At 42.7% G+C, this 23,277-nt stretch overlaps 3 protein-coding genes across 9 annotated transcripts; 2 read left to right on the top strand and 1 right to left on the bottom strand.

Annotated features, from left to right (window-relative positions):
- The first annotated feature begins 26 nt into the window (after positions 1 to 26).
- On the top strand, positions 27 to 11,890 carry MEIOB (meiosis specific with OB-fold). The gene is made up of 13 exons (XM_031555786.2): positions 27 to 98; positions 3,675 to 3,732; positions 4,773 to 4,904; positions 5,659 to 5,731; positions 6,326 to 6,521; positions 7,021 to 7,121; positions 8,235 to 8,287; positions 8,381 to 8,476; positions 8,907 to 9,008; positions 9,489 to 9,642; positions 10,013 to 10,196; positions 10,597 to 10,683; positions 11,061 to 11,890. The coding sequence occupies exons 1-13, from the start codon at positions 30 to 32 to the stop codon at positions 11,181 to 11,183; spliced, it is 1,428 nt and encodes a 475-aa protein (XP_031411646.1). The 5' UTR covers positions 27 to 29; the 3' UTR covers positions 11,184 to 11,890.
- Positions 11,891 to 12,611: 721 nt separating this feature from the next.
- Positions 12,612 to 14,076, bottom strand: FAHD1 (FAH domain containing oxaloacetate decarboxylase 1). Its single transcript, XM_003210649.5, has one exon. The coding sequence runs from the start codon at positions 13,886 to 13,888 to the stop codon at positions 13,217 to 13,219; it is 672 nt and encodes a 223-aa protein (XP_003210697.1). The 5' UTR covers positions 13,889 to 14,076; the 3' UTR covers positions 12,612 to 13,216.
- Positions 14,077 to 14,142: 66 nt separating this feature from the next.
- LOC104913400 (hydroxyacylglutathione hydrolase, mitochondrial) lies at positions 14,143 to 23,142 on the top strand. Of its 7 annotated transcripts, none has more exons than XM_085237161.1 (11): positions 14,169 to 14,276; positions 14,553 to 14,594; positions 15,950 to 16,053; positions 17,301 to 17,482; positions 17,950 to 18,014; positions 18,957 to 19,074; positions 20,115 to 20,223; positions 20,406 to 20,509; positions 20,949 to 21,050; positions 21,525 to 21,604; positions 22,070 to 23,142. In XM_085237161.1, exons 4-11 carry the CDS (start codon positions 17,378 to 17,380, stop codon positions 22,167 to 22,169), a joined length of 783 nt encoding a protein of 260 aa, XP_085093287.1. In that variant the 5' UTR covers positions 14,169 to 14,276; positions 14,553 to 14,594; positions 15,950 to 16,053; positions 17,301 to 17,377; the 3' UTR covers positions 22,170 to 23,142. The 7 variants fall into 7 exon arrangements, with proteins under 7 accessions (XP_085093284.1, XP_085093287.1, XP_085093285.1 ...); XM_085237160.1 differs by lacking the exon at positions 14,169 to 14,276 and adding an exon at positions 14,282 to 14,390; XM_085237159.1 differs by lacking the exon at positions 15,950 to 16,053 and having other exon boundaries at positions 14,170 to 14,276.
- The last annotated feature ends 135 nt before the right edge of the window (positions 23,143 to 23,277 follow it).

Genomic DNA, 23,277 nt, shown 5'->3' with positions numbered 1-23,277 from the left:
AATTAATTTTCTCGAATTACAGATAAAGAATGGCTTATTCCAGTTCAACACGGGACTTTGTTGCCCTTTCAGATCTGCATCCAAATCTTGCTCGTCCTGTAAGTCTCACTGACATAGTACTTTTGTTCTCAAGTGAAATTGTATATGACTGTATTATATTACTGCAAAATTATGTAATTGATGTGTATTTAGATACTAATAGCATTAGTATAATTGTTAGATATAAAGTACCTTATTTTCTTTGTGTATAAACCAGGAAAATGAAAATTGATGCTGTTGTTGTCCATAGTATGTGGATACCACAACTATAGATATTGACTAGACAACTCAGTGTCTGAAAGAATCTGAGGCTTCTTTGTAATGTTTTAAATGGATGCAGAATTAGTAAAGCATGTACAGAGTCAGTATTATGCAGTCACAATACATCTGTAACCTACAATAGTCTTTCACTGCAAGCTATGAACATAAGGCCCAGTCCTGAAGTTTTTACTTGTGTGCTCAATCCCTCTGAGCTAACTAATGTAGTCCTTAATTATTCACACAAAAAACTCTTGTTGAATGGTATGGTGTTTTAACGGGATAAAAATCTCACAATTATATCTCAGATAGGACTGTTTCTGTTTCTTTAGAACAAAAAGCACGTTTTGCAGTTGTCAGGCTGTTAAAGGAGCTAAAAACTTTGCTTGTGGGAGTACAGAAGTGTAGGATGAACCATAAAGTAAACTTGGCAAACAGGAGAGGTTTGTACTTGGTAGTTTCATGCAGATGTTTGAATGTCTGTATGATTTTCTTTTGTTTGTTTGTTCCTGACACAAATGAGAACAATCTTCCCAGGAGCAAGAGCTTTACAAAGGAGTGTGCTGTGTAACTCATTCGTTTTCTCTTTTGGATTTCAGATGGTTGAATTATAACTAGAGAGTCTGGGACCCAGTTTTTTTATTCTTTTCTATCCACAATCATGTTTTAAAACAGGAGGGAGAAGGCTACAATGCTCCCTCTGCAATGTCTCCCACCCTTCACTCTGTCTAGCCCACAAGTTATAATGTCTGTTGAGGGTTTGATGCTGCAGGAAGCTAACATCTGGAGAATAAAACAGAGAAGCTACACTTCCACGTGGATACCATGTTACAGCTGCATCTCTCCATGCAGCAAGAAGTAGATGCGTGCCTACAGAGCTGTACAGTAGAAGATCTGATGTGTTGTGAAAAGCTGAAAATAAGCTTTCCTATTCCCACAGTTTTTTATTTGGAGGGGGACAGTTTAGCCCTTTGTTCCTTTTAAGAAGAACAATTGTTTTCATTAGACAAATGAAACAGAAATCAGAGAAGAGAGATGAACAAGGGAGGAGAGTTTTAGAAGCTCTCGCAGTGGCATTGTATGCTCTTTTCAACTTTTTAGAAACTCCTGTTCTCCAACAAAATTAATTTAGTCTGTCACTCAGCAGTACTAGCAAATACAGGGATTCACTGACTTGGTTAAAAACTTTTGTTTGTACAAATAAGACCATTATTGAGTATTGCAGTTAGCAAATGTACAGGAATACAGTATTTTTAGTAAGGTAGCTTACCAGTATCTTAAGATAGACTCATCAGTATGTATCTAAATCCTATAATTTTTCACTTTGCAGCTTATTTTTTTAAAAGTAAAATAGATGGAGCTGTAATAAACTTGCAGTGTTGTAATGCTGTAGTGTCATGATTTGGTCGAGCAGTCTCAAGCACTGCCCTGCCAAAAAAGGCAGCATGCCCTACTCCTTAGTGCCAGGCATGTTCCACTCCTCCTCTTTTGGCAAAAGCAATGCTTGTACAGTTGCACAATAAATTGATCAAGGAAATGATCTCTGGAAGTTTTTATGCCCTCTTGCACCCTCCTTTCCCTCAATAGTTTTCAGCCAGATCACTTCCTTTTGTTAGCTTGCTGTGCAGGCTTTGTACTAATAAGAGAACAATGAATATATTTATATATAGTGGAGACCTCTTTTGGAAACTGCAGATTTACATGAGCACAGTTCGTGTGTGAAAAGTCATCCCAAATATCAGTTCTTCAAACCAGCAGTGTGATGGAGTGTGTACTGTAGTCAGATTTAACTGAAATGTTGTTTTGTTTTTTTTTTTTCTTAAGAAGCAAATCCAAAAATAGAAAAGTAAAATTCTAATCTAAATCACCATATCTTGTAGATAGATAGAAAATATTCATTACAGAAAGGCTGGAAGAAGTAGGATGTTACACTGCCTGCATCCTTCTAGTGAGTTTGTGTCCATCAGGATGGGATAACACAGTGACCTTGCTCCATCTAGTGATTCAAAGTACACAGGGATCACGAGACTAGATTTTTGAGTGCATATGGGTGTTGTATGTTTGTAGTGAGGTCAGTCAGATTGCAGTGTTTTATGAATAGGTGCAAAATTCAGTGTGTGTTGCTTATTAAATTGCTCAACTGTCCCATGCTAATTGACTGCTGTGGTTCCACTGCTGGGACAAGGAAGTTGTGGAGTGCAGCAGGTAAGTTCACATGTGTGATGTGAAAGAGATATGGTGCACTTAATGGTTTCATTCCTTTCATTCAATTCATCCCTTTTGGAGTTTATAGCAATTAGGGTAATCTTTTGAGAAATAAATGTGTAATGCAGGTTTATTAAAGTCAGAAGTGGAAGATAGCTCTGTAGCCTCAGGGTCTTTTGTCTTTCCACCTCTCTCTTTTTGCTATATTATAATGACATTCTCCTCTTCCAGTCTTCGTTACCAGACAAAGTTGCCAGAAGCACTTCTGTGCTCTTTTCTCACACTGAAGCCTTTAAAAAGTAATTACACAGATTAATATATATTATTGTATATTATTCCACAATATTCTACATCAACATAGTATAAAATGTGGTATTTCTGTAATCCTTACTAAAAAAAGAGTCTGAAACTACTGCTTGTCATGCTTTTCTGGGCCACTCACTGTGTTTTTACCTGTGTTCAACACAGTAAGTTGTTCACGGCTCAGGACATCTTTCTTGTTGTGTGAGTGTTCCTAGCAGTTTTGTTCTGCAGTTAGACTGGGCTGCTTTACCATAATAAGCAAAAGTTTAGCAAAGCAGAGTAAGATGCATTTTGTCTTCATAATCAAAAAATGTTTATTGCCTAAGGTCTCATTGTGGCCATTTGAAAGAGACAAAGCACCTGTAGAAATGTATGTTGTTAAGATGAGGATGGCATAAATGGCCATCCCTGTGGGTGTGCAAGTGTGCATCTCTGTGGTGACAGCAGGGATAACAGTGGATGTTTAATGGTGAAATAAATTCTGTCCAGCCTTTTCCCTTTAGTGGATTTAAGGAGATATGAGGCCTCTGCACAAAGCATGAAATGACAATATTACTGCCTACCTGAAGAGATGATACCACAAACAGGCAGAATTATGAATGATTTTGGGTGAATTTTTGTCCACTCGTTGCCTTTACAAACAGAAACAGATGTAATTTGTTTAATATCTTTAATCACATTTTTTAAAGTAACATTGTATGTTTATGCTTTAGTCCTTTGTTCATGTGGTACTGTGGAATAAATAGATTAAAGTGATTACCAGTCAGAAATATGCTTATTATCATCAGTAGAGTACAAGACCATGAAATCTAATTCATCATATACATCTGTGTTTAATACTCTTATTCTATAATCTTTTTATTTTTTAGAATGTAATCGGTGTGGTTATTGGAAAAACAGATGTCAGAGGCTTTCCAGACAGAAAAAGTAGAGTATTTCAAAACCTTTCTTACTTCATTCTGTTATGTGGTATACTTTGGCATGTTTGACTGAAATCGATATTTAAATGATAAACAGACCTCTTAGTCCAAAGTGTATAGAATAGAAATGCCCCCCAAAGTCGTGGGGGGTGGGAAGCAAGTGGAAAGAGAGCAGTATTAGTTTGGCTAAACGGTATCAGTTAGAATCCATACTGAAAAACTCCAGCATGGAAGTATTTCAGGGTCTGAAGAAGACAGTATCAAACTGAACACACTGCTACCACGAATACTGCTGGTGCTGATTATGGTTTGTTCCTATTCATTCTCTCAGAGAAATATTGAGGGCCTTTCTTAAGGAGTGAAACAAGTAATTTATGGTCTGAGCAATACCAAATCAATATTATTGTATATTCATAAAGAAAAAAAAATGGGAATAATACATTGATAATACACAGTTAATTGGATAATGAAACAATGTACCTACAGCTTGGGGACAACGCAGACTCTGCTAGGAAGCATCTGGCTGCAGCTATTCCAGCTCTGTGCAAAGTGCTCAGTTATTCTCCCCATATTGCCACTGTGCTGAGCCAGCCTGCTGTCTGTCATGAGGTTCTCACACATGGGCACAGCCCTCTGAAGGCTGTCTACCCCCCAGAATAATTTTGTTAGTACATACACTTACTCACAATCTTGCCTGATAATGTGTTTGTCAACACCTAAGATGACTGCTTTGAATCTAACCACCTCCAGTTCTTTGATTTCTTTTGCATTAGATTGTTAGGCTTCTGTGGTGCTGTTAAGTGATACCTGGATGCGGACACTAAGTTAGAGGTACCGCTATAGGGATGGCAGCCCATTGCAACCATCAGTGTGTTTACCGACAAGTCTGCTGACCTCTAGTGGTATTCTCCACATTGCTGATAGTGGTTCTCTGACAGAATCTAGCAAAACCCTGTAGCAATAGTTTTTATACATGTATTCTAGAATCGAGCCTAGTTGAAACCAAGGTTTGCCAGTGAATGCTAACAGTAGTGTTTGTTTTTGCAGACATTGGGTCTGAAAGATACACATTCAGTTTCACTATCCGTGATTCACCGTCTCATTTTATTAATGTCAATTCTTGGGGCAGAGAAGAATATATCAGATCGCTTTCAGAAAGCTTTAGAGTTGGTGACTGTGGTAAGTTGGAGTTCATTCTTAATATGTTTCTGTTTGAATGTGTTTTTGTTTTTTTCCCCCGTAAATCAGTGTTATGTATTTGTGGTTTTACTATATTTTCCTCAGAGGACATGGAAAGCAGTTTAATTGGAAACAAATTGTTCAGATACGTTCAGTATGAAGAGGAGTGAAATAAGATCTGTACGTTTTAAATTCAAAACCAGTAAATGTGTCAACAAAAAGACCAAATACAAACCCACTGAATGCAGCCACCCACATCTCACCTATGGTTAAATGGATCTAAATTCTTACACTACATTATTATAAATTATGAAAAATAAATTCTGCAAAGTAGTTCAGTGTTTTTCTTTGCCTTCATTACTCATAGGTATTAATATGATTGTTCATTAAAAAAAAAGAAAACAAGAAAAACCTTCAATTTATTTACAGTCTGTGTTTTCATATCATTAATAAAAAGACTGCTGGCCACGGTACAGTGTTTGGATAAAAGCTGTGACTATGAAGCCTGTGCACACAGCAAATTTTAGTTATTTTGTTTCCATTAAATTTCTTGAGGACTCCTGTGGGACTCTGGCTATAATGCAAGCTGTATGGCCAGATAATGTTTTCAGAATGGAAACATTTAACAGAAGCTGTTGCACATGTATGTTCTTTTCCATTCCTACCTGGGAAACAATTATATTTTTAAAGCTCCTTCTCTTTACATGCATTCGTATTCAGTGTTTTAACTTAACTCACTGCTGTTTGATTGTAGTTACAATTGAAAATCCTTTAGTCCAGTCAAAGGAAGGAGAAAAGGAAGAAAAATTCAACCCCGTAACTCCGAGGTAAATGTACAGTGTAGACTGGTAGCTCTTTCCAGAAGATCAGCTCCTTTCATTGCCAGCTCATTGCAGCAGCTTGCTATTGGTAGAAGCAGTGGTCAAATAATCTCAAAGTAAAATATATTTTTCATTACACAAATTTTTATTTTTATTACAGCTTTGCCATGAAATAATAAAAATAATAAAGGTATAAAGTCATAGGTCAATTTCTTTTGAAAACCTGCTACCAAGTCCAGTCTGACTGTAGTAGTCTCACTATGTCACAATGCCAGTTACCTGCATTACAGCCATTTCAGAACTTATTTCATTTTTCTTTATTGATAAGAAATGAAAGATTTAAAAATACATATTCTACATTGCTGTCTGGATTTCCAGTTCTATATAAGCATTCAGTACACAATCATAAATCTTCTGTAAGAGGAAAGTTCTAGATTTATATTTAAAAATTACTGAAACACTGAAATATGTATCTATCTTTAAGGAAAATGATTTTTCCCCATGAACTGAATCAACATTCTAGACTGTTAATGAATTAGTTAAGTGAAATGTTAATTGATGTTTGTTTTGTGTGTATGTGTGTGTGTGCCTACTATGTAGTTGCTACAAATTACTGATCAGTGAAAATCATTCAGTTGTCAAAACCTCTTCATGCTATGAAATGGACACCAAACTACTTTCTCTGCTGCACCTGCCTGTCAAGGACCCTCAGGATTATTATTCACTGGGTGATATCACTGCAAATGGACAGAGCCTTGATGGAAGAATTCTTAATGTGCTTGCAGCTGTAATGTCAGTAAGTTGAGGTGCCATCAGAGACTGGTGTTCTTCTTCTTAGCAGGGGTAACTGCATTGCCTTAAGTGTGAGTACTGATTTTTGGACTCAGTGAGTGGGATCACTGTTGTTTAGGTTGGCAGTGATTTCAACTGATTTGAAGTCTGAGCTACTTGAAGTTTTCATCTACAACACAAGGGAGGAAATGAAGGGAATGGAAATGTTCTAAATAGTCTTTTTGAAGTCATGCACGTGAAAGCAGTAGATAACTTGCAAATATATAAACTGCTGATTTTTATAAAATAAAATGTGTCTCTCTATCTTGAAGTACAATTACTGCTGTTAGTATATATAATTTTATAACAACCTATACCTATAGGTGGATAGGTTTTATTTAGCTATGTATAGTTCCTCCCTCCCCCCACTTTTAAAGTCACCTGTTAAGTTTTAGGTTATCACTTTATACTCCTAAACACTGAGAGTGTCACTTCTTACATATTGCTCCTCTGTCTTTTTAAAGGTTGGTGAGCCAAAGTATTTTATAACTTCAGACAAAAGGAAAGGTCAGAGGTGTGAAGTAAAACTCTATGATGAAACAGAGATGTCGTTTCCAATAATATGGTAAAATATGTTTTAATTTACTAAAATACATTCATGTAACAGTGGGTAAAGAATTAAATGCATACTGCTTATGATATTGTCTTAAATGCTTTGTTATTTGTGTGGTAACAGTGATGAGGCAGCAATACACGTTAAACAGACTTTAAAAAGTCTCCATGGAGTAACCTGACATGTCTAGTTGTATGACTTACAGACTGCTAGCTAACAGATGGCAAAATGAAGGTCAGTTCCAAATAGTTGTATTTTTTTTAATTCAGAATTTTGCACTTATTCAGGACGTGGCACTTAAAAGTTCGTTCACTTCTACCACAAACTAGTGAGGGGAAAAAAAAGAGGAATATCCTTCATTTCTAAAGCCAAACAGGATTAAGAAGTGGAGAGGAGATAGGTGTGGTTTTTAGGAAGTCCTTGAGCAATGAATGACATGATAGTGAAGACATTTCAGAGGCCATCGGTGAAGAGTTGGCTGAGCAATGCCAGGTGAAAAGAGCTGAAATCTTTCTGTAGGGATTAATTAAAAACAGAACAAAGCTGTGCTTTGCCAGTACTCTTGCCGTCCAAACTTAAGAGGAACTGCATGAGATTTTATCAAGGGACCTAACCATTAAATCATCATTGTTGAGGGCTACTACTGACCTCACTCTAGTCTTATTCACAATTTACAAGGATTCCAGTGTTGGAAAGCTGGCTGAACATCTGCTCTAGTTATGTCAGCAAACAACTTGTTCCCAGAGAAAAAGCTCAGATGATAAGCAGCTACTTTCTCTCTGATTTGCTTTAGTTGGAAATTACTCGATGCTCAGCTTTGAGATACATGCAGTATTTTTCCAGGTGTGATGTATATTTTGAACAGTCTAATAGCCCTTTATTTTATCTTACTTGGCATGGGATTAAACAGGGACTGTATTGGGCCATACTTAAAGCATCCTGGCTGACTGTGAACAAAATGCATGTGGATAAACACAGTATTTCATTTTGTTTGCATGTGCATGTAATGAGGGAATTGTTCTCTTTGAGCAATTTAGTTATAACTGTATTATTTAATCATTTTGTACTTAAAAGCACTAGTGCTTTTTCAGAAATGTTCTGACACATTAACTTCTTTTGGTTTAGTTGGGATAATGAATCTATCCAGCTTGCACAGAGTTGGATCCCACGAGAAACAGGTATAAATTTGTTTTTCTGTTTTTTTTTTTTTCCCCTGTAGTTCCTAATGCAATCTGTATTCTAAAGTAACAGATTTTTTATTTTATGCCCAGTAATATTTGCATCAGATGTGAGAGTAAATTTTGACAAATTCAGGAACTGTATGACTGCAACTGTGATATCAAAGACCATTATTACAACTAATCCAGGTAAGAGCTGTTGACAAGTCATTTTAATATTAGTAATCACTACAGATAAGAAAGCATGAGTGAATTTGTTGGAGGTCTGACTTCTACCAGTTTGCCTCAGAAAGCTTCCTGTTCCTTGTCTGCTATATAGTGACCAAGCTTTTGGCTTCCACAATACTATTATGTGTCTATCTGTCTGTCTATCTATCTAATCTAAGCAGCCTTCATACATTTCACTGTATGAATGAAGCATACATTCTACTGTAAATGGTTAAAAGAAAACAAGAGAAATGCATTTCTTGGCCAATTCCAAGAGGCATGCTGTTGGTTCTACCTGAACTAAAAAAGTTATACAATTTTTGATCTATCTGTGTATTACAGATATTCATTACTTAAAAATGAATTTTTCTTTTTTTTTGTTTTTGTTTTTGTTTTTGTTTTCTCTCCCAAGAAACTGCAGAAGCAAATATTCTCTTCAGCTTCATAAGAGAGAGTGCACAATCAGGAGCTTTGCATGATAAAATGGAGGAGCAATCGAAAGAGTCCATTAACTGTAAGCGTGGATCCAAACACTTTGATTTTATAAAATAGATAAAGTCGTTTCATGGTGCAGCTCAAATGTCAAGTTCATAATCTTTTTAGAAAGTAAACCGTAGCCTGGCTGCACACTTCAAGTCTGGACTGGTAACAGGGCTGTTCCTTGAGTTATCACTGATGTATTTCACACTTAGTGACTATGCAAGTGTGTGGCCTGACATGCTCTTTCTGGCTTAAGTAAGAAAAACTGCAAGTTTTGGTCAAAAACTCATTTTGGGGAGATACAAATATTAAGTATGAGATTTTCTTGATTTTACTATTTATTTTTCTTCCTTCCCTTCCCCCTCCCCCCCCCCCCAAAATGACGAGCCTTCTCCAAAAGGAAGACGTGCACTGCTTTTCTGATGCTTTTGATCATCTCTTCTTAAGGTCCTTTTCATGTTGCTGCTCTTCTGTGTTGTTTCTTCTTAGACTCACATGTCTTTTAAATTTGTAGTGGAGACTATAGTTGATGTTTATACTGTGAAGCAGCTGAAAGAAAGAGCTTTGCAGAGTGATGGAAAACCTGAACCAGTGTTTGGCATTATTTATGGTTACATTTCCATGCTGGACATTGATGATAATGTATCTAAAGTTATTCGCAACAGATGGTAAGCAACTGTTTCTTCTAAATTTGTGTTTTAAAAGTGTTTTCTTCTTCTTCCTCTGACCCAAATTAGATAGAATAGTATTTAGTCTAGTTCTGGACAAAAAATAAAGCTGCTCTAGCAGTTGGCATCTGAATTTCTGTTGCACAGAACTTACAGCATCAGCAAGGAAGAGGAGCTGGCTTTATGAAGGACTTTCTGGTCCTGGAGGAAGGAAAGAGAAAGAGATTTTTTTTTTCTCACATGGACTTGAAAGTGCAGATGATGATTTTTATTTTTTTTTTTAAGAGTCTCTTGGGAAATCTCAGCCTAAAGAACAGGCTCAAGCAAGAAGGAATTACATGCATGCACTACTTACCTTTCTGTGTTTCAGTTCAGTGTGTCGTTTTGTGGCGAACGAAGCGTCAAACACATGCACCTTCTGTGGTGACATCTCTTCAGATTCAAAGTCAACCTTTGTGAGCTTTGACATCCTTGTTGATCTGACAGATCATACAGGCACTCTTTATTCTTGTTACCTCTCTGACTGCATAGCTGAGGAAACCTTAGGCTGCACTGTAAGTAGCAATAAATGAGGCTGTTCTTATCTTGCTCCGCAGCTCAGATGAAATGAAACTTACAAATACCTCTAACTGTTCTTTATATGTACACGTTCTTCATATACACATCAGTAAAAATGTAGAAGTCATTGGCTGCTAGTAAGAAGAAACTTATTAAATGTAAGAGTGAATACCCTATTCAGAAAACTACTTTAGCTGATCAACACTTCCCAGAGAATATGGTAGCAATTCCCTACAACTCATTGTGATTTATCTGTCTATGTACATATATCAAAGACTATGTTAAAATTGAAAAGTACAGTTTAGAAATGCCTTAAATCCTCTTTTCATCATCGTTTTATTGCGGAGATGTTACAGCTATGTGCTGAAGTGTTCTGTCGTGTCATGTTATTAACAGGTCCAGGAGTTCCTCACTCTACCAGAAGGCAAGAGGACTGCATTGAAATGGCAACTTCTTCTAGAACGGAGCAAGATTTATTTTAAAGTTGGTATCTAATGGAAAACAGCTACTGTTTTAAATTATTATTAGGTAGTATGTTTAATACTGAAAAATTCCATGTCAATTCTGCTGAACTTTTCAAAATAAGCATCAGTTTTTGTACATATTTAGAATATTCCAATATGCTTTACACTATATTGGATTCCTTTTTTTCATAGAACTGCCTATTTCAGGATAACCCTAAGCTGATTCCCTGTTTTAAAACTTACTCTTCTTAGCAAAACTGTTCGTAGTCTTCAATCTACTCCACCCTTTGCTTCTGCTTTCAGGAAAGCATTTTACTTTGGTAGTAACAGATACATAACATAATATCTGTTCATTGATACAGCAGTAAAAACAAAATCCTTTATTCATTTTTGCAGATTACCTTGTCACCCAATTGGAGAACTGGTTTGAAAGCAAATATACTCTCATGCAAACTAGCGAATCCTACAGAGGCAAGTCAGAGCCTGCTGGGAAAGAAGCTGCACCACGTGGCTCGGTAACAGCTGGGAAAAGGCCATCTATTCACTATATTTTTAGAGTAGAAGGTTGCTGACATCGTATTTTGCTAAGGAATATGCATTACTACTTGTTGTAATTGGGCTTCTGTGGTGATGTTTTTAAGATGATTATACTTTGAAAAGTGTAGGAGGTCCACAGCCTAAAAGTTAGTTCTACTGAATTCAACCCTTTAGAAGGGAGGTGGAAGCCTTCTTCACTCAGTTTGGGAAATATGGGAAAGTTTTGAAAAATCAGAAATGACAATTAGTACAAGACAGATCTCTTGAACTTTATTTTTTAACTGCTATCCGATTGTTGTGCTACTTCTGCGTTACTTAAGTAAATAAAGGCCCACTTTCAAATACTGATGCGTTTGTGGTATATGTTGGTGAGTCCAAACACAAAGCTTTTGGCAACTGCAGAGGCAAGCAATGGGAATAGCAAAGATTTCTGCAAGTCTCTTTTCTCCAGGGCAGACTAAGTTTTCTTAGAACAGAGTAATCAGTTAGCAGGGACGTCTGCCAATCAAATATTCAGGCTAAGACTGTAGGTGGCAGACATGACAAGAATACTCTCCAGCATAGATGTTCTTGGCTGAACATAAAGAACCCAGGTACGTACATTTCCCCATTCTCCAGGGGTTGGTTTGTTTGTTAATCTATTTCTATGTTAGTTGATTTCCATCAGTTCTCATTTTCAAAGCATACGAGGGGCACTTTGACCTCTATAAGCCAGGGGCTTATTCAGATGTAACGGCTAAATGCTGTGTTTCAGCTGGCCTCAGTTCCTTAGGCCATAGTATTTATAATTACAAGGCCTCATCAAACAAAGACCTTTTACATGTGCTTTTAAGCCACTGACTGAAGCTAAAATGCAGCAATCTGCAATGTACACTTTGGCAGGATTAGTGCTTGGTGGAGGTGGTGTTGTGGGGGCATGCACAGCTGTTGTTCCTAAGGATACCTTCAAAAGAAATGTGAAAAGCAGCTACATCCTTCTTTAAGCACACTGCCTCAAAGCTCATACATTTGCAAAATATAATCCTAAATCTTGGAAATAAAACCGCTGAAATGAGTCCCTCCCAACACACAAATCTGCTCTTTGAGAATGTACAACTTTCAAAATGGTGGCCTACTGTAAAAATTACAGTTAAAACCACCAAATATCTACAGTTTTATGCATTATTGTCTGTAATGATAAAAACATATGCAGCACTTTCTAGACTCCTTTCTCATAAGCTTTCTTGTGTTACATTGCACTTCTTTCCTACTGCAGCTCCCAGTGATGACAAGGAGCCACTGCTGGCTCCGCAGCCAGGAGTGAGCACCTCTCACTGCTGCCTGATCACCCATGAGAAAGCCCCTGGAGCACCCCAAGCTGGAAAGACCCCGTGTTGACAGTCACCAGAGCACACAGCTGCACACCCTGGGTAGATTCCAGTCCTCAGGTTAAACTTTTATTTTTCCTTGTGTGCATTCTTGCTACTTTACTGCACCTGTGCAAGGAATCCAAGTGTGGGTGGGACACAGAAGCCTTCCTATCAATGAGGAGTACCACATGGACAGCTGCAGGCCTTACCAAGACCACAATCGCTTTCTGTACGTCACCATTTTAATACTTCAGTTCTTATGTTTATTTTGAGACAGTACACTGGCAAAGCTCAAAGCATGAACAGAAAAGCACGCAGTGACCATCCTGCGGCTGTATTTCCTGCTGTTTTCATTTCCCCAGCACAGCTGAATACAAAGTTCCAAGATACAGTTTAGGTATTAACCAGCCACCCCATCTGAGTTGGACTCTTGGACTAAGCTCAGCTTTACAGCCTCTCTGGAGGCTGAAGCTCCATGGGAACGGGGTTGTTTTAGCCACCGGTCTTCATGAGTTACAGTATAGCTTTGATAACTAGGAGTCCAGGAGATTCTTAGGCCATGTAAATTTAACACACAGGACAGTGGGTGCGGTGTGTCTCTTTGTTCGCTCAGCGTTCCCCAAAAGGCTCCTCCTCTGCAGACAGAGGTCCCAGCCCAGCTGCTGGTTAGGACCGGCGTGTTTGCTGGGCAACCTTGAACCGCATGGACAGGATGTCACCTATCCCTGCCTCTATCTCATCATCTTCTTGTACAGACCCGACTCCGCTGGGAGATCCTGTCAGAATCAAATCTCCTTCTTCCAGGGTGATGATTTCACTGATGTAGCTGATCAGGTGCGGGATAGAGAAGATCATAGATGAGGTCTCTCCCTCCTGCCTCAACTGTCCATTCACCTTCAGCCAGATCTTCAGCTTGTGAGGGTCTGGGATCTTCTCCTTCGGCACAAATTCACTGACCGGGCACGAGGTGCTGAAGGCCTTGGCCAAGGTCCAGGGCAAACCCTTCTTTTTGCACTCTTTCTGCGTGTCCCTAGCGGTCATGTCCAGGCACAGGGCATAGCCTGCCACGTGCTCCATAGCAGCCTCCTGGGACACGGCCTGGGTTCTCTTCCCGATCACCACCCCCAGCTCCACTTCGTGGTGCAGATCGGTGCAGTAGTAGGGCCGGAGGATGGGCGAGCCTTCCCGCAGGTAAGCCGAAGAGGGCTTGAGGAAGAAGAGCGGCTCGGCGGGCAGCGCGTTCCCCATCTCCTTGGCGTGCTCGGCGTAGTTGCGCCCCACGCAGACGATATTCTTGCCCCACTCCCAGAAGCGTGCCAGGGACCTGGAGGAAGCCATCAGCCCCGCCGCTCTCCTCCGGGTGCCCTTGGGCCGCCCTTGCCGTACCGGAGGCGCAAACCCCGCCGAGCTCGGCGCTCCTCCTCCGACCCCGCTCTCCTTCCTTCCTTCCTTCCTGCTGCCTTTCGCTCCCACCCCCAGACAGGCGTGAGCCTCCTTACCCAGCCCCTCTGAGCCGGGTTAGCGAATCGCTTGGCTGCAAAAAAAAATATTAATTAATTAAATAAAAAAATAATAATAATAAGCGAGGCCCGGGCGTGCCGAGAGCAGCGGGCGGACAGGGGGCGGGCGGCAGCTCAGCACCGCCCCCGCTGCACTCAGGGCCGGGGCCGAGCGGGGCCGCCCGCCTCCCCCCTCCCCGGACCCGGCCGCTGGGCGGGGAGCGAAGGTAACCGGGGCCGGGCGGGGCGCGCCGCTGCCGAGCGCACCATGCTTGGCGGGGGCTGGCGGAGCCTCGGCACCGCCCTGGTTGCGCTGGGAGCCGGGGCCCTGCTCCGAGCCGGTACGTGGGGCGGTCGGAGCGCCTCGCCCGGCGCCCACCTGCTCCTACGGGGAGGCGGAGGGGCTGCGGGGGCTCGCTGTGGGCGGCCGGGGGGCTGGCGGCGCTCCTCCTAGCAAAGCTCCGCAGTTTGCTGATGGTTTCCCTTCTCCTTTCGCTGCTCAGGGGTGCGCCGGGCGTTTTAAGCTGACTCACAGCCCCAAGTAGGTCAGTGTCTGCTTAGCTGCAGCCTCGCGCTGTTGGTGGTGGTGGGGTTGGTTTTTTTGCGCTGATAAGTGATGTGGGAGGATCCTGGAGGGTTGCTGGGCTGCCCGAGGGCGGCTGGTTGCACTGGAGGATTGGGGGTTGAGGGATAAGGCGTCGAATTTTAACTGGGTTAGATAGAAAATTGAATTAGTAATGTAAAAAAAAAAAAAAAAAAAAAGGAAAAAAAATTCTAGGCTGTGCATTTACATCTGGGCCTGAATTCTGAAAGCGTCTCTTTGAATCAGCACTCGGCCTAGCAGTGCCTCTGTATGTAAAACGTGGCCTTAATGAGCCAGAATTCACTGCAGCCACTGTCAGCCTTGAAGCCCCGCTGCTACCTTGTCCCTGAGTGTGCTGACACGAGGAGCAGGCAGCTCGGTAGGGCGGCTGCGCACCCTGCGTGCGTTGCGCTGAACCTGGCTGGGTGCTGCAGACTGCATACGGGGCAGCAAGCAGGAGTCCCATAGGGTGCAACTCATCTGGTGTCCAAAAGCATCTGCGTGCAGTGTCTAGAAAGTAAACGTGGTGTTTCTACTTGTGGGGCAATGCAGAGATAAACGCCTGGGAATGTGTGTGCAGTCCGTGTGTGTGACAGCCTCATTTGGAACAGGAATTTTCCATTCCTTTTTTTTGTAGTAAAACAGAGTAAAACAAAATACTATGAACAAAATGCACAAGGCATTTTCTGGAGGAACCTATTGCTTAACTACCTGCTGCCTCCCTGCCTTCAGCCTCCTGTTGCTGTGATAACATTAACATTGCCCATCTGCAATCTCTGCCCTTCCAAGAGTCAGGCTGTGCTGGCAACCCATCCTGAACAGAGGTGTGCAATCCAAAGGGCACTGCTGGGGACATGGAGCAAAACTGACTGGAAATGGAGCCAGTGGACCTTATAGTTTTGGACGGGCATGTGATCTTGACTTGCTGTCTGTGTTAGGTGCAGGGGTTGTGCACTGCTGGGGAGCTGCCATGAGCAGAACTGGGTGTGAGCTGCTCGTAAGAACAGCGCTGGGTGTGCGTGAGAGCTTTGGATCAGACTGAAGGGCACAGCTCAGCTGCAGATGGGACTTGAGAATAGGTTTCGTGCTGCACGGATGCTTTCTCATTCTTCTCTTGAAATTGCATTTTAGAAAACCATTTCCTTCTGTGGTGTAGTTTGTTTGTTTGTTATGCCAGAATTGTGAATTAAACATGCTGAGAGATTGTGGCCAAGGTTAGAAATGGTTCATAGGAGGAAGGCATTTGAAGTATGTGAGTAATTCCTTCAACTTGAAGTTAAGTTTCTGCTTTCTTGTGTTTTAATTTTCTTTTTCCAGTTTGCATGTGGTACACAAACAGGCAACATGTCCAAAGCGAAAGTGCTTTTAGTTAGGGAGCAGCTGAGGAGCAACTGTTCGGCTTCTTTTCCTACCAAGCAATAGTAAGGGTTTGTTATCTTGTCTTTTTTTTTTTTAATTATTATTTTTGGAAGTACGCTTCTGCTCCAAAGGAACATTTGGTAGGTACGGATGCTTCCTTCAGCACTACATGCCCACTGTGTCAAACCCCCAGTGCATGCCTATGCTATTGTGCTTAGGGATTCTTTTCAGCGCTGCATTTAATTTAACCTTCCACAAAACAAGAGATCTGGTGGGTGCAGGAGGGGAGGATGCCCTGGGCAGGATCAGAGGGGCCTTGATGCATCTGCTGCACATGCAGCTCAGAGCTGAGCTCTCAGCTTTGCAGCACTGTGCTTGTGTCTCTGCAGAGCTCAGGGCTCACTGTGCTGGCTGGGTCAGCCTGCCAGGCCCCTTTTCTCTTATCAGAGGTGGGCAGAGACTGCTTGGAGAGTGGGCCGGGCTGATTAGCAGCGTGGTGACCTCTCCCTGAGCACCAAGTGTTGGAGCCCTAGGGTCAGCAGTGCAAAATGAGACAGGAGCTGAGCCAAACCAGTGCAGGCACCTTCAGTGCTGTGCTGTGGATGTAAACTGACTTCTGTTATGGACTGCTGCCTCTTCCACTGTATGTGCATAGACCCAGGGCTGTGTGGTCCCCAGCCATCGAAGGCATCATCTTCTTTGTCTCTTCTTTATGGCAGAGCTTCTTGTGACTGGGTTGTTTCTTTAAGAACTTTGTATCTATGAGAAAAAGTGGGGAAAAAGTGGAGCCCAAGTTATTTGCATCTGAAGTTGGATTTGCTCCTTGGATTCTATTAAACATTTAACCAAAAGCAAATAGGGAAGCACTGCTGTTGCATCAAGGCAGCCCATTGCAAGGAAGCTCCGTGCAGTGCACGCCTGCTATCTGGCTGGCTGTGCAGAAAGCCCATCTTCTCTCCACGGCACTGCATAAGCTGTGATTTCCCCAATTAATGAACCAGATACTTCTGTTCTAGCAATGTTTGTATTTCTCCTCTTTTTTTTTTTTTAATTCCTTTTGGTTGTGACATGACATTTTGTACTCTTTTTTTTTTTTTTTTTTTTTTTGCAAAGTCACTGTCCCAGGCTGACCTTTGTCCAACTCCTCTCTCTCTGTTCTGTTTTCCTGCCCCTTGAAATCTTCTCTCTGATCAAGGTACAGCGCTTTGCCTGCATGTCCACACCCCTGTGAGCAGTGTCCCATCCCTCTCTGTGAAGCTGCAAAGCACCACGATCCTCCCATGACCTGAATTTTGTTTTTGGTCTCCAGGTCCAGCGCAGGTACGAGCCGTCTTCCTGCACACAGAGCACGAGCAGAGGAAGTCAAAGACGGTCACCCAAGCCAACATGAAGGTGGAGATACTTCCAGCGCTCACTGACAACTACATGTACCTCCTCATTGATGAGGAAACGAAGGAGGCTGCAATAGTGGACCCTGTGCAGCCCCAGAAGGTAATGCTGCCTGCTGTCCTGGGAATGGGTGCACTGCTAGAATACTTTCATGCTGCCACGTACACAAGAGAATTAGTCACAGGGTGAGTCAGGCTTGGAGGAAAGTCAGGAAATATTAGCCTCTCCTGTGTACTGACAGGGCTTCATAGGTGCTGAACTTCTGAGCTCAAACACCTTCTCCCTGCCTTCAGGAGTTACTGACCTGATTTTGTTTTCCCTTTTAGTTTGTTGATGTGCAGAAAAGAGGAAATAGAGCTGAGGGTTAAGTCACAGCCCAGTTGGATCAGAGAAATTGTGTCCTGATCTGTAGTGACTGCAAGATGAGTTCTCTGCATAGTCAGCAGGACCTTTGCATGGAGGTGTGGCTCTTAAACCTTGTAGCAGTTGCATAAGGAGCAGGCACCAGGTGTGTTGTTTAAGGGAGTCCATGTGAGTTGTAATGTTCTTGATGTGCTCTGTGTCTGCAGGTTTTGGATGCAGTCAAAAAGCATGGCGTGAAGCTGACCAGTGTCCTGACCACACACCATCACTGGTAACTGTCTGCTGTATTGGCATCTCCAGAGTCTGTGCAGTGTGCATGGGTCCATGAGCGAACACACAGGGCTGCTTTGAAGTTGCTTATAGCAAGATCTTAGAGCATACCCACGTGCTTGACTGGGCATGCTTAAGCTATGCTAACTGCTGTTTGTCTGCAGCCACTGAATAGCTCTGAGAAAGCATGGTCTGGTCCTTTCTTGTGCCAAAGCTCACCAGAAGGTAAAGCGCAGAGAAATCAGCATGAAGTAGCTGAGTGCACAGCAAAGATGGGAAAGCTTGGGGTCAAGCCAGACTTTCTTAAGAGCAACTCTTCCTGTGACCAGGTACATTCTGTAGGCTGCAAGTTCTCTGTGTCAGTGCCTTTAGGCTTTAAAATGATGACTTATTCCAGCTGGTCAGTGAAATAAGTGTATGCGTAGAGTGCAGAAGGCAGCACACTTGCAGTGAGTTGCTAGGACATGCCTCTAAAGCATAGTCAACAGTTGTGGGAGCATTACCAGGGCTGCACATTAACTCTGCCAGAGACATAAAGCTTTAGCAGTTTTGCAGTGTTGAACCTGAGTAGCAATGGAGCGAAGCCACTGAACTGCATATATCCCAATTAGCCTGCTCTCTCAGTGTTGTGGTTAATGGGCGGTCGGCTGTGATAGTCTAAATTTGATATTTCCCAACTAGGTGTGAAATTGAGGGGAGCTGCAGAAGAGATGGTGACCAAAGTCCTATGTTGAAATCTTTCGTGAGCTTGCTGCTCTGCAGCCACCAGCACTTACTAATTGGCACTTAAAGAAACTGTCTTTCCTAGTGCTGATGTAGCGTGCCCTGTGAGTAGTGTTAGATGTCTGCATACTGGGAGACTGATGTTCATCTGGAGATTACCATTGCAGTTGCAATCAGTTTGTCTTCATCCTTTCCAAAATCCATTTTTCTGACCTTCCAGGGACCATGCTGGAGGAAATGAGAAGCTTGTAAAGCTGGAGACAGGGTTGCGTGTGTATGGGGGAGACAGCAGAGTTGGAGCATTGACACAGAAAGTGTCTCACCTGACATCACTCAAGGTAAAGGGAGTGAGCTTCTGGATTTGGTTGGGGACATCTTCCATTTGTGTCACAGCTTTTTTTTTTTTTTAACCTTTTTAATGCCTCTCAAAGGTGGTTGATGATTTAACTATATCTTTCCCCCTTTTCTAGCCCTATGTACCATAACCCCTTTGTCTCCTAGCTGGTGATAGTTTGTTGGTAGCATTGGTATTGCTCAGACACCTGTACTGCCTGGGACATGCTGGGTGTCTGTCTCTCCTTGGATAGCTTCCTTAACCAGGGTAGTGAGAGCCACGGCATGAAAGCACAGGGCTTGTATTCTGCTTACAGCCTGGTTAGTACTGAAGAATTGCAAGCGGTCCTCTCTGAATGAAGGCTGAAATACAGGCTGAAGAGAAAGTGGGCCAGCAGGGCGAGCTGCCTGCATTGCTTTTTCAGAGCTACAGTGGCAAAGTTTGCTGAAATGTCGCTGTTTGTTTGTAGATGAGCTGGCAGGTTGCATAAACTGCTGTGACATGTGCAGGCTGGCGTGAATGGCACTGCTGGTCCTGCGGTGCACCTTTCTACAGCTGGTCAGCAGCAAAGAAGGGAGTGCAAAAAAAACATGGGGAGGTTTGCAAATTAAGGCTGTGAGGGAATGAACCTCATGAATGTGTGTAATTCCTCCATTTTCCTGAGCTTCTTCCACTTCTACCCCTCAGCTTCATTTTTGTTTGGCGCTTTTTACGCTTGATTAACTTTGTTTAGGATTTTGCATTGCTCTGGATCTATTTGCTGTTGCTGCTGACCAGACGCTGAGTCACTCTGCATGCAAATGAAGGAATCTGGCAGTTCTCTTTATAACAACACCTGCTAGGAGGAAACAGCACCCTTCCAAGTCCCTACCATAAAATTATTGTGCTGGACTCTCTCAAGAAAAGAGCTGATGTTTACTGGCCAGTTGCGTGAGAATTAGCCTATGGAACTACCAGGCCATTGTAATAAGTTGCAATTCTTTTCTAATGGTACAAATGCTACCAGACAGTAGCCTAAGCTCTAGTCTTCTGCCTTCTTCTCAGGTGGGATCTCTTAATGTGAAATGCCTCTGTACGCCGTGTCACACTTCTGGACACATCTGTTATTATGTGACTAAGCCAAATAGCTCCGAGCCACCTGCAGTTTTTACAGGTGAGGAGTTGGGAGGTTACATCACTGGCAGTCTGTGTTGCAGAGAAATAAGCTCCCCCTCTGCCTGTGTGCTCCTAGCTCTGGATGGGCATTCATTCCTTATTACCAGTGCAGCTAGCCTAACTTCCACAGTGTGGGTGTGAGGAACTGTGGCCTGATGCCATGTCACACCTTGCTTGCAGGTGACACGCTGTTCGTGGCTGGCTGTGGGAAATTCTTCGAGGGAACCCCTGAGGAAATGTACAGAGCACTGATTGAGATCTTGGGCAGCTTAGATCCTGAAACGGTACGAAACTTTTGTGCTAGTAAGTTAACCAGTCCGAAGCTACTGCAGGCTTCAAGAAAACTGCCTTCCCAATAATGCTGTTGTTCGATGAGAACATCTCTCGTGCACTGAAGGAACGCATGCTTTACTGCCTTTGATGCTGAGTAGCTGGATTCCTTTGCAAGTGAAATATGTACTCCAAATACATTTGTGTTTTACGAGGGAAGAGCAGAGGGTGTTTATTGAAACAAAGGCTGGGACAGAGATGGGACACCTGGGTTCTTTCATGAGGCTTACCTATAAGATGGCACGTAGTACTGGCTCATAGCTCCTGGCATTTTGCCTGCATCTGGTGTGTTCTGCGGGTTGGTTCTGTTCCTGCTGTGTTGATAACGTTGATGGAACCCAGCAGTCCACCTTCATGCCCTCAGAGTTACCATGCGGGACTTTTTCTTCCTAGAGAGTTTACTGTGGTCATGAATACACTATCAACAACCTCAAATTTGCTCGACACGTTGAACCCAACAATGTCAGCATCCAGGAAAAGCTTGCTTGGGCCAAAGTGAGTATGTTCATCCTTTCCCTCAACCTGCTGGGTGCTGCTGGAGCCTCTCTGAGGGGGTAGAAAAAAGGGGACAATGTGGAGGAAAAAGAGAAGCTGAGGAGAGGGAGTTGAGAATGAGAGGTGACAGTACAGTTGTGCAATCAGGGGAACAATGTGCTGGAGAACAGGGTGGTGTGAGCAGCATAGCAAGCACAGTTTGCTTTTTGTGGAGATGTGACCCTTCTTGGGAATGTCTTGGTACCATTACAGGCTGAGGCTGAATTTCTCCCACTCTAAGAGGATCAGCTTTGTCCCAGGAAAGACTCAGGACCTGCAACCCAGGTTTCTCAGTGCCTTGGTCCTGCAAGTGGTGTGGCTGAGGAGCAGATCAGGCAGTTAGATGGAGCACTTTACCCTTTGTAGCTCATCCATAGGACATTTCTTGTTCTCCAAAACATTCCTCATCAGGCAGAACTGTTTCCCTTGTTCTAGGCCAAATATGACAGTGGAGAGCCAACCATACCCTCCACCATTGCAGAAGAGTTTACGTACAACCCCTTCATGCGAGTGAGGTATGGACGTGTGGGAACGGCCCTTCTGAGCCTTGTTTGGAGGGGGGGATGTGGGAAAGGTGAGGAGAAAGAGCCATAAATTACTCTCCTGATTCACACATTCTGATGCCCTCACGACCCTCCTTAAAACTCTTGCATTCTAAAGTTGGGTAAAACACTTGTTGTCCTGGCAGAGGCTTGGTGCTGTGAAACATGGGGAGTTGTGGTGAGCATCTCTGACCCAGGAGTTAGAACAAACCTTGCTGTGTGATAATATTCCTTCATCACACACAGCTTGGTAGATGGGTGTGGTATGATGCCACTCAAGGTGCAGGAGCTGATAAGCTCACGCCAAAGTCCTGAGTCTTTGGTCTTAAATGAAACTTATCTCCATGATGCAGGCAAAATGTGGTAGCAGTGACTTCATAGCCAAGATTTTATCTTGCAGGCTTTGCATTTACCATTCTTGGTGTTCCCTCCTGGCAGGGAGAAGACAGTTCAGGAGCACGCTGGGGAGACCGACCCCATCCGCACCATGGGAGCCATCAGGAAAGAGAAGGACAACTTCCGTGTCCCGAAGGACTGAGCACTCTGCCTGTGTCACTTTATTGTCATCTAATAGTAACTTAGATGTTCAGATGTTTTAGAAATCTGTCGTGGTTCAGACAGTCCTATTTAGGTTTCTAGTTTGTTTTAATTAAGGAAAAAAAAAAAAGCACTTTGCCCTTGTTGAGATATTCTACAGCATATTTATATTATGATGAAGAATATTTATCCCTCTGTTGCTGGCTCTCAAGCTGTCACATGTGTCACATGCAGCTCATTTTACAAGTGTTGGTACATGGCTCAGGGCTGGAGTGGGGATGGGAGACCTTGAGACCCAGGAACAAATCCCTGCTATTGTGGGCACCTGATGGGAATGCAGACTGTGGCACTGGGGCTGTTTGAAGCGACGTTCACCAGTCTCCATTTAAAACAGGAATAAAATGCAGTAACTGCCAACTGAAATTTAAACTTTCCTTCTATGCTGCCGCTTATTCAAAGTGCCGCTTCTGGCTGCATTAAACCACTTCCCAGTGGCGTAAAGCTGCAGTAACTTTTCCATGCAGAGATTGCACTGTTGCTTCTGCCCTTTCTCTGTTAGCTGAAGCCTGCTTGCATGCTCCTGAGTGTGAGCTGCACTTTACCTGTAGCTGTACACAGAAAGGAAGGAGGGATTTGTCTGCTGGGAGGTTCCAGTGGGAGCAGCTGCAGTGTGCTGCTGTGGTTAATGCTTAACCTGCAGTGCTGTACTGAGCTCATTACCACCTGCATTCCATGTTGTGACCCGGGTCTGCTGTTCTAAAGTGGCAGTGTGTGAGCAGGGTTTGGTGGAGCACCACTTCTTTATTTGTTAAAAAAAAAATAATAATAATTTTTTAAATGTATTTCAGGAAAAAAAAAAAAAGGTACCTAAAATGTTACTGACTTCTTAAATGCTGTGCTGCTACAACTAAGCATGACTGTACTGGCGGCTGAGGAAATAAACACAGCTGTAAACAGTGTGGCAGTCTGGAAAAGGTTCATCTCCAGTTCTTATTTCTTTGTACCAGCGATTCAAGTCAGCCAACTTAAAGCAGCTCTCTTCTAAATGCCAGTGTGACACATCTGGGAACATGTGAGGCTTTATTCAGTTACTGCCTCAGCCCTGGAGG

Source organism: Meleagris gallopavo, chromosome 16, assembly GCF_905368555.1.
Source record: "Meleagris gallopavo chromosome 16, MGAL_WU_HG_1.1, whole genome shotgun sequence".
NCBI classification, from domain to species: domain Eukaryota; kingdom Metazoa; phylum Chordata; class Aves; order Galliformes; family Phasianidae; genus Meleagris; species Meleagris gallopavo.
Note: the sequence above shows the minus strand (reverse complement) of the source record. Positions and strands in the feature narration are given on the sequence as shown.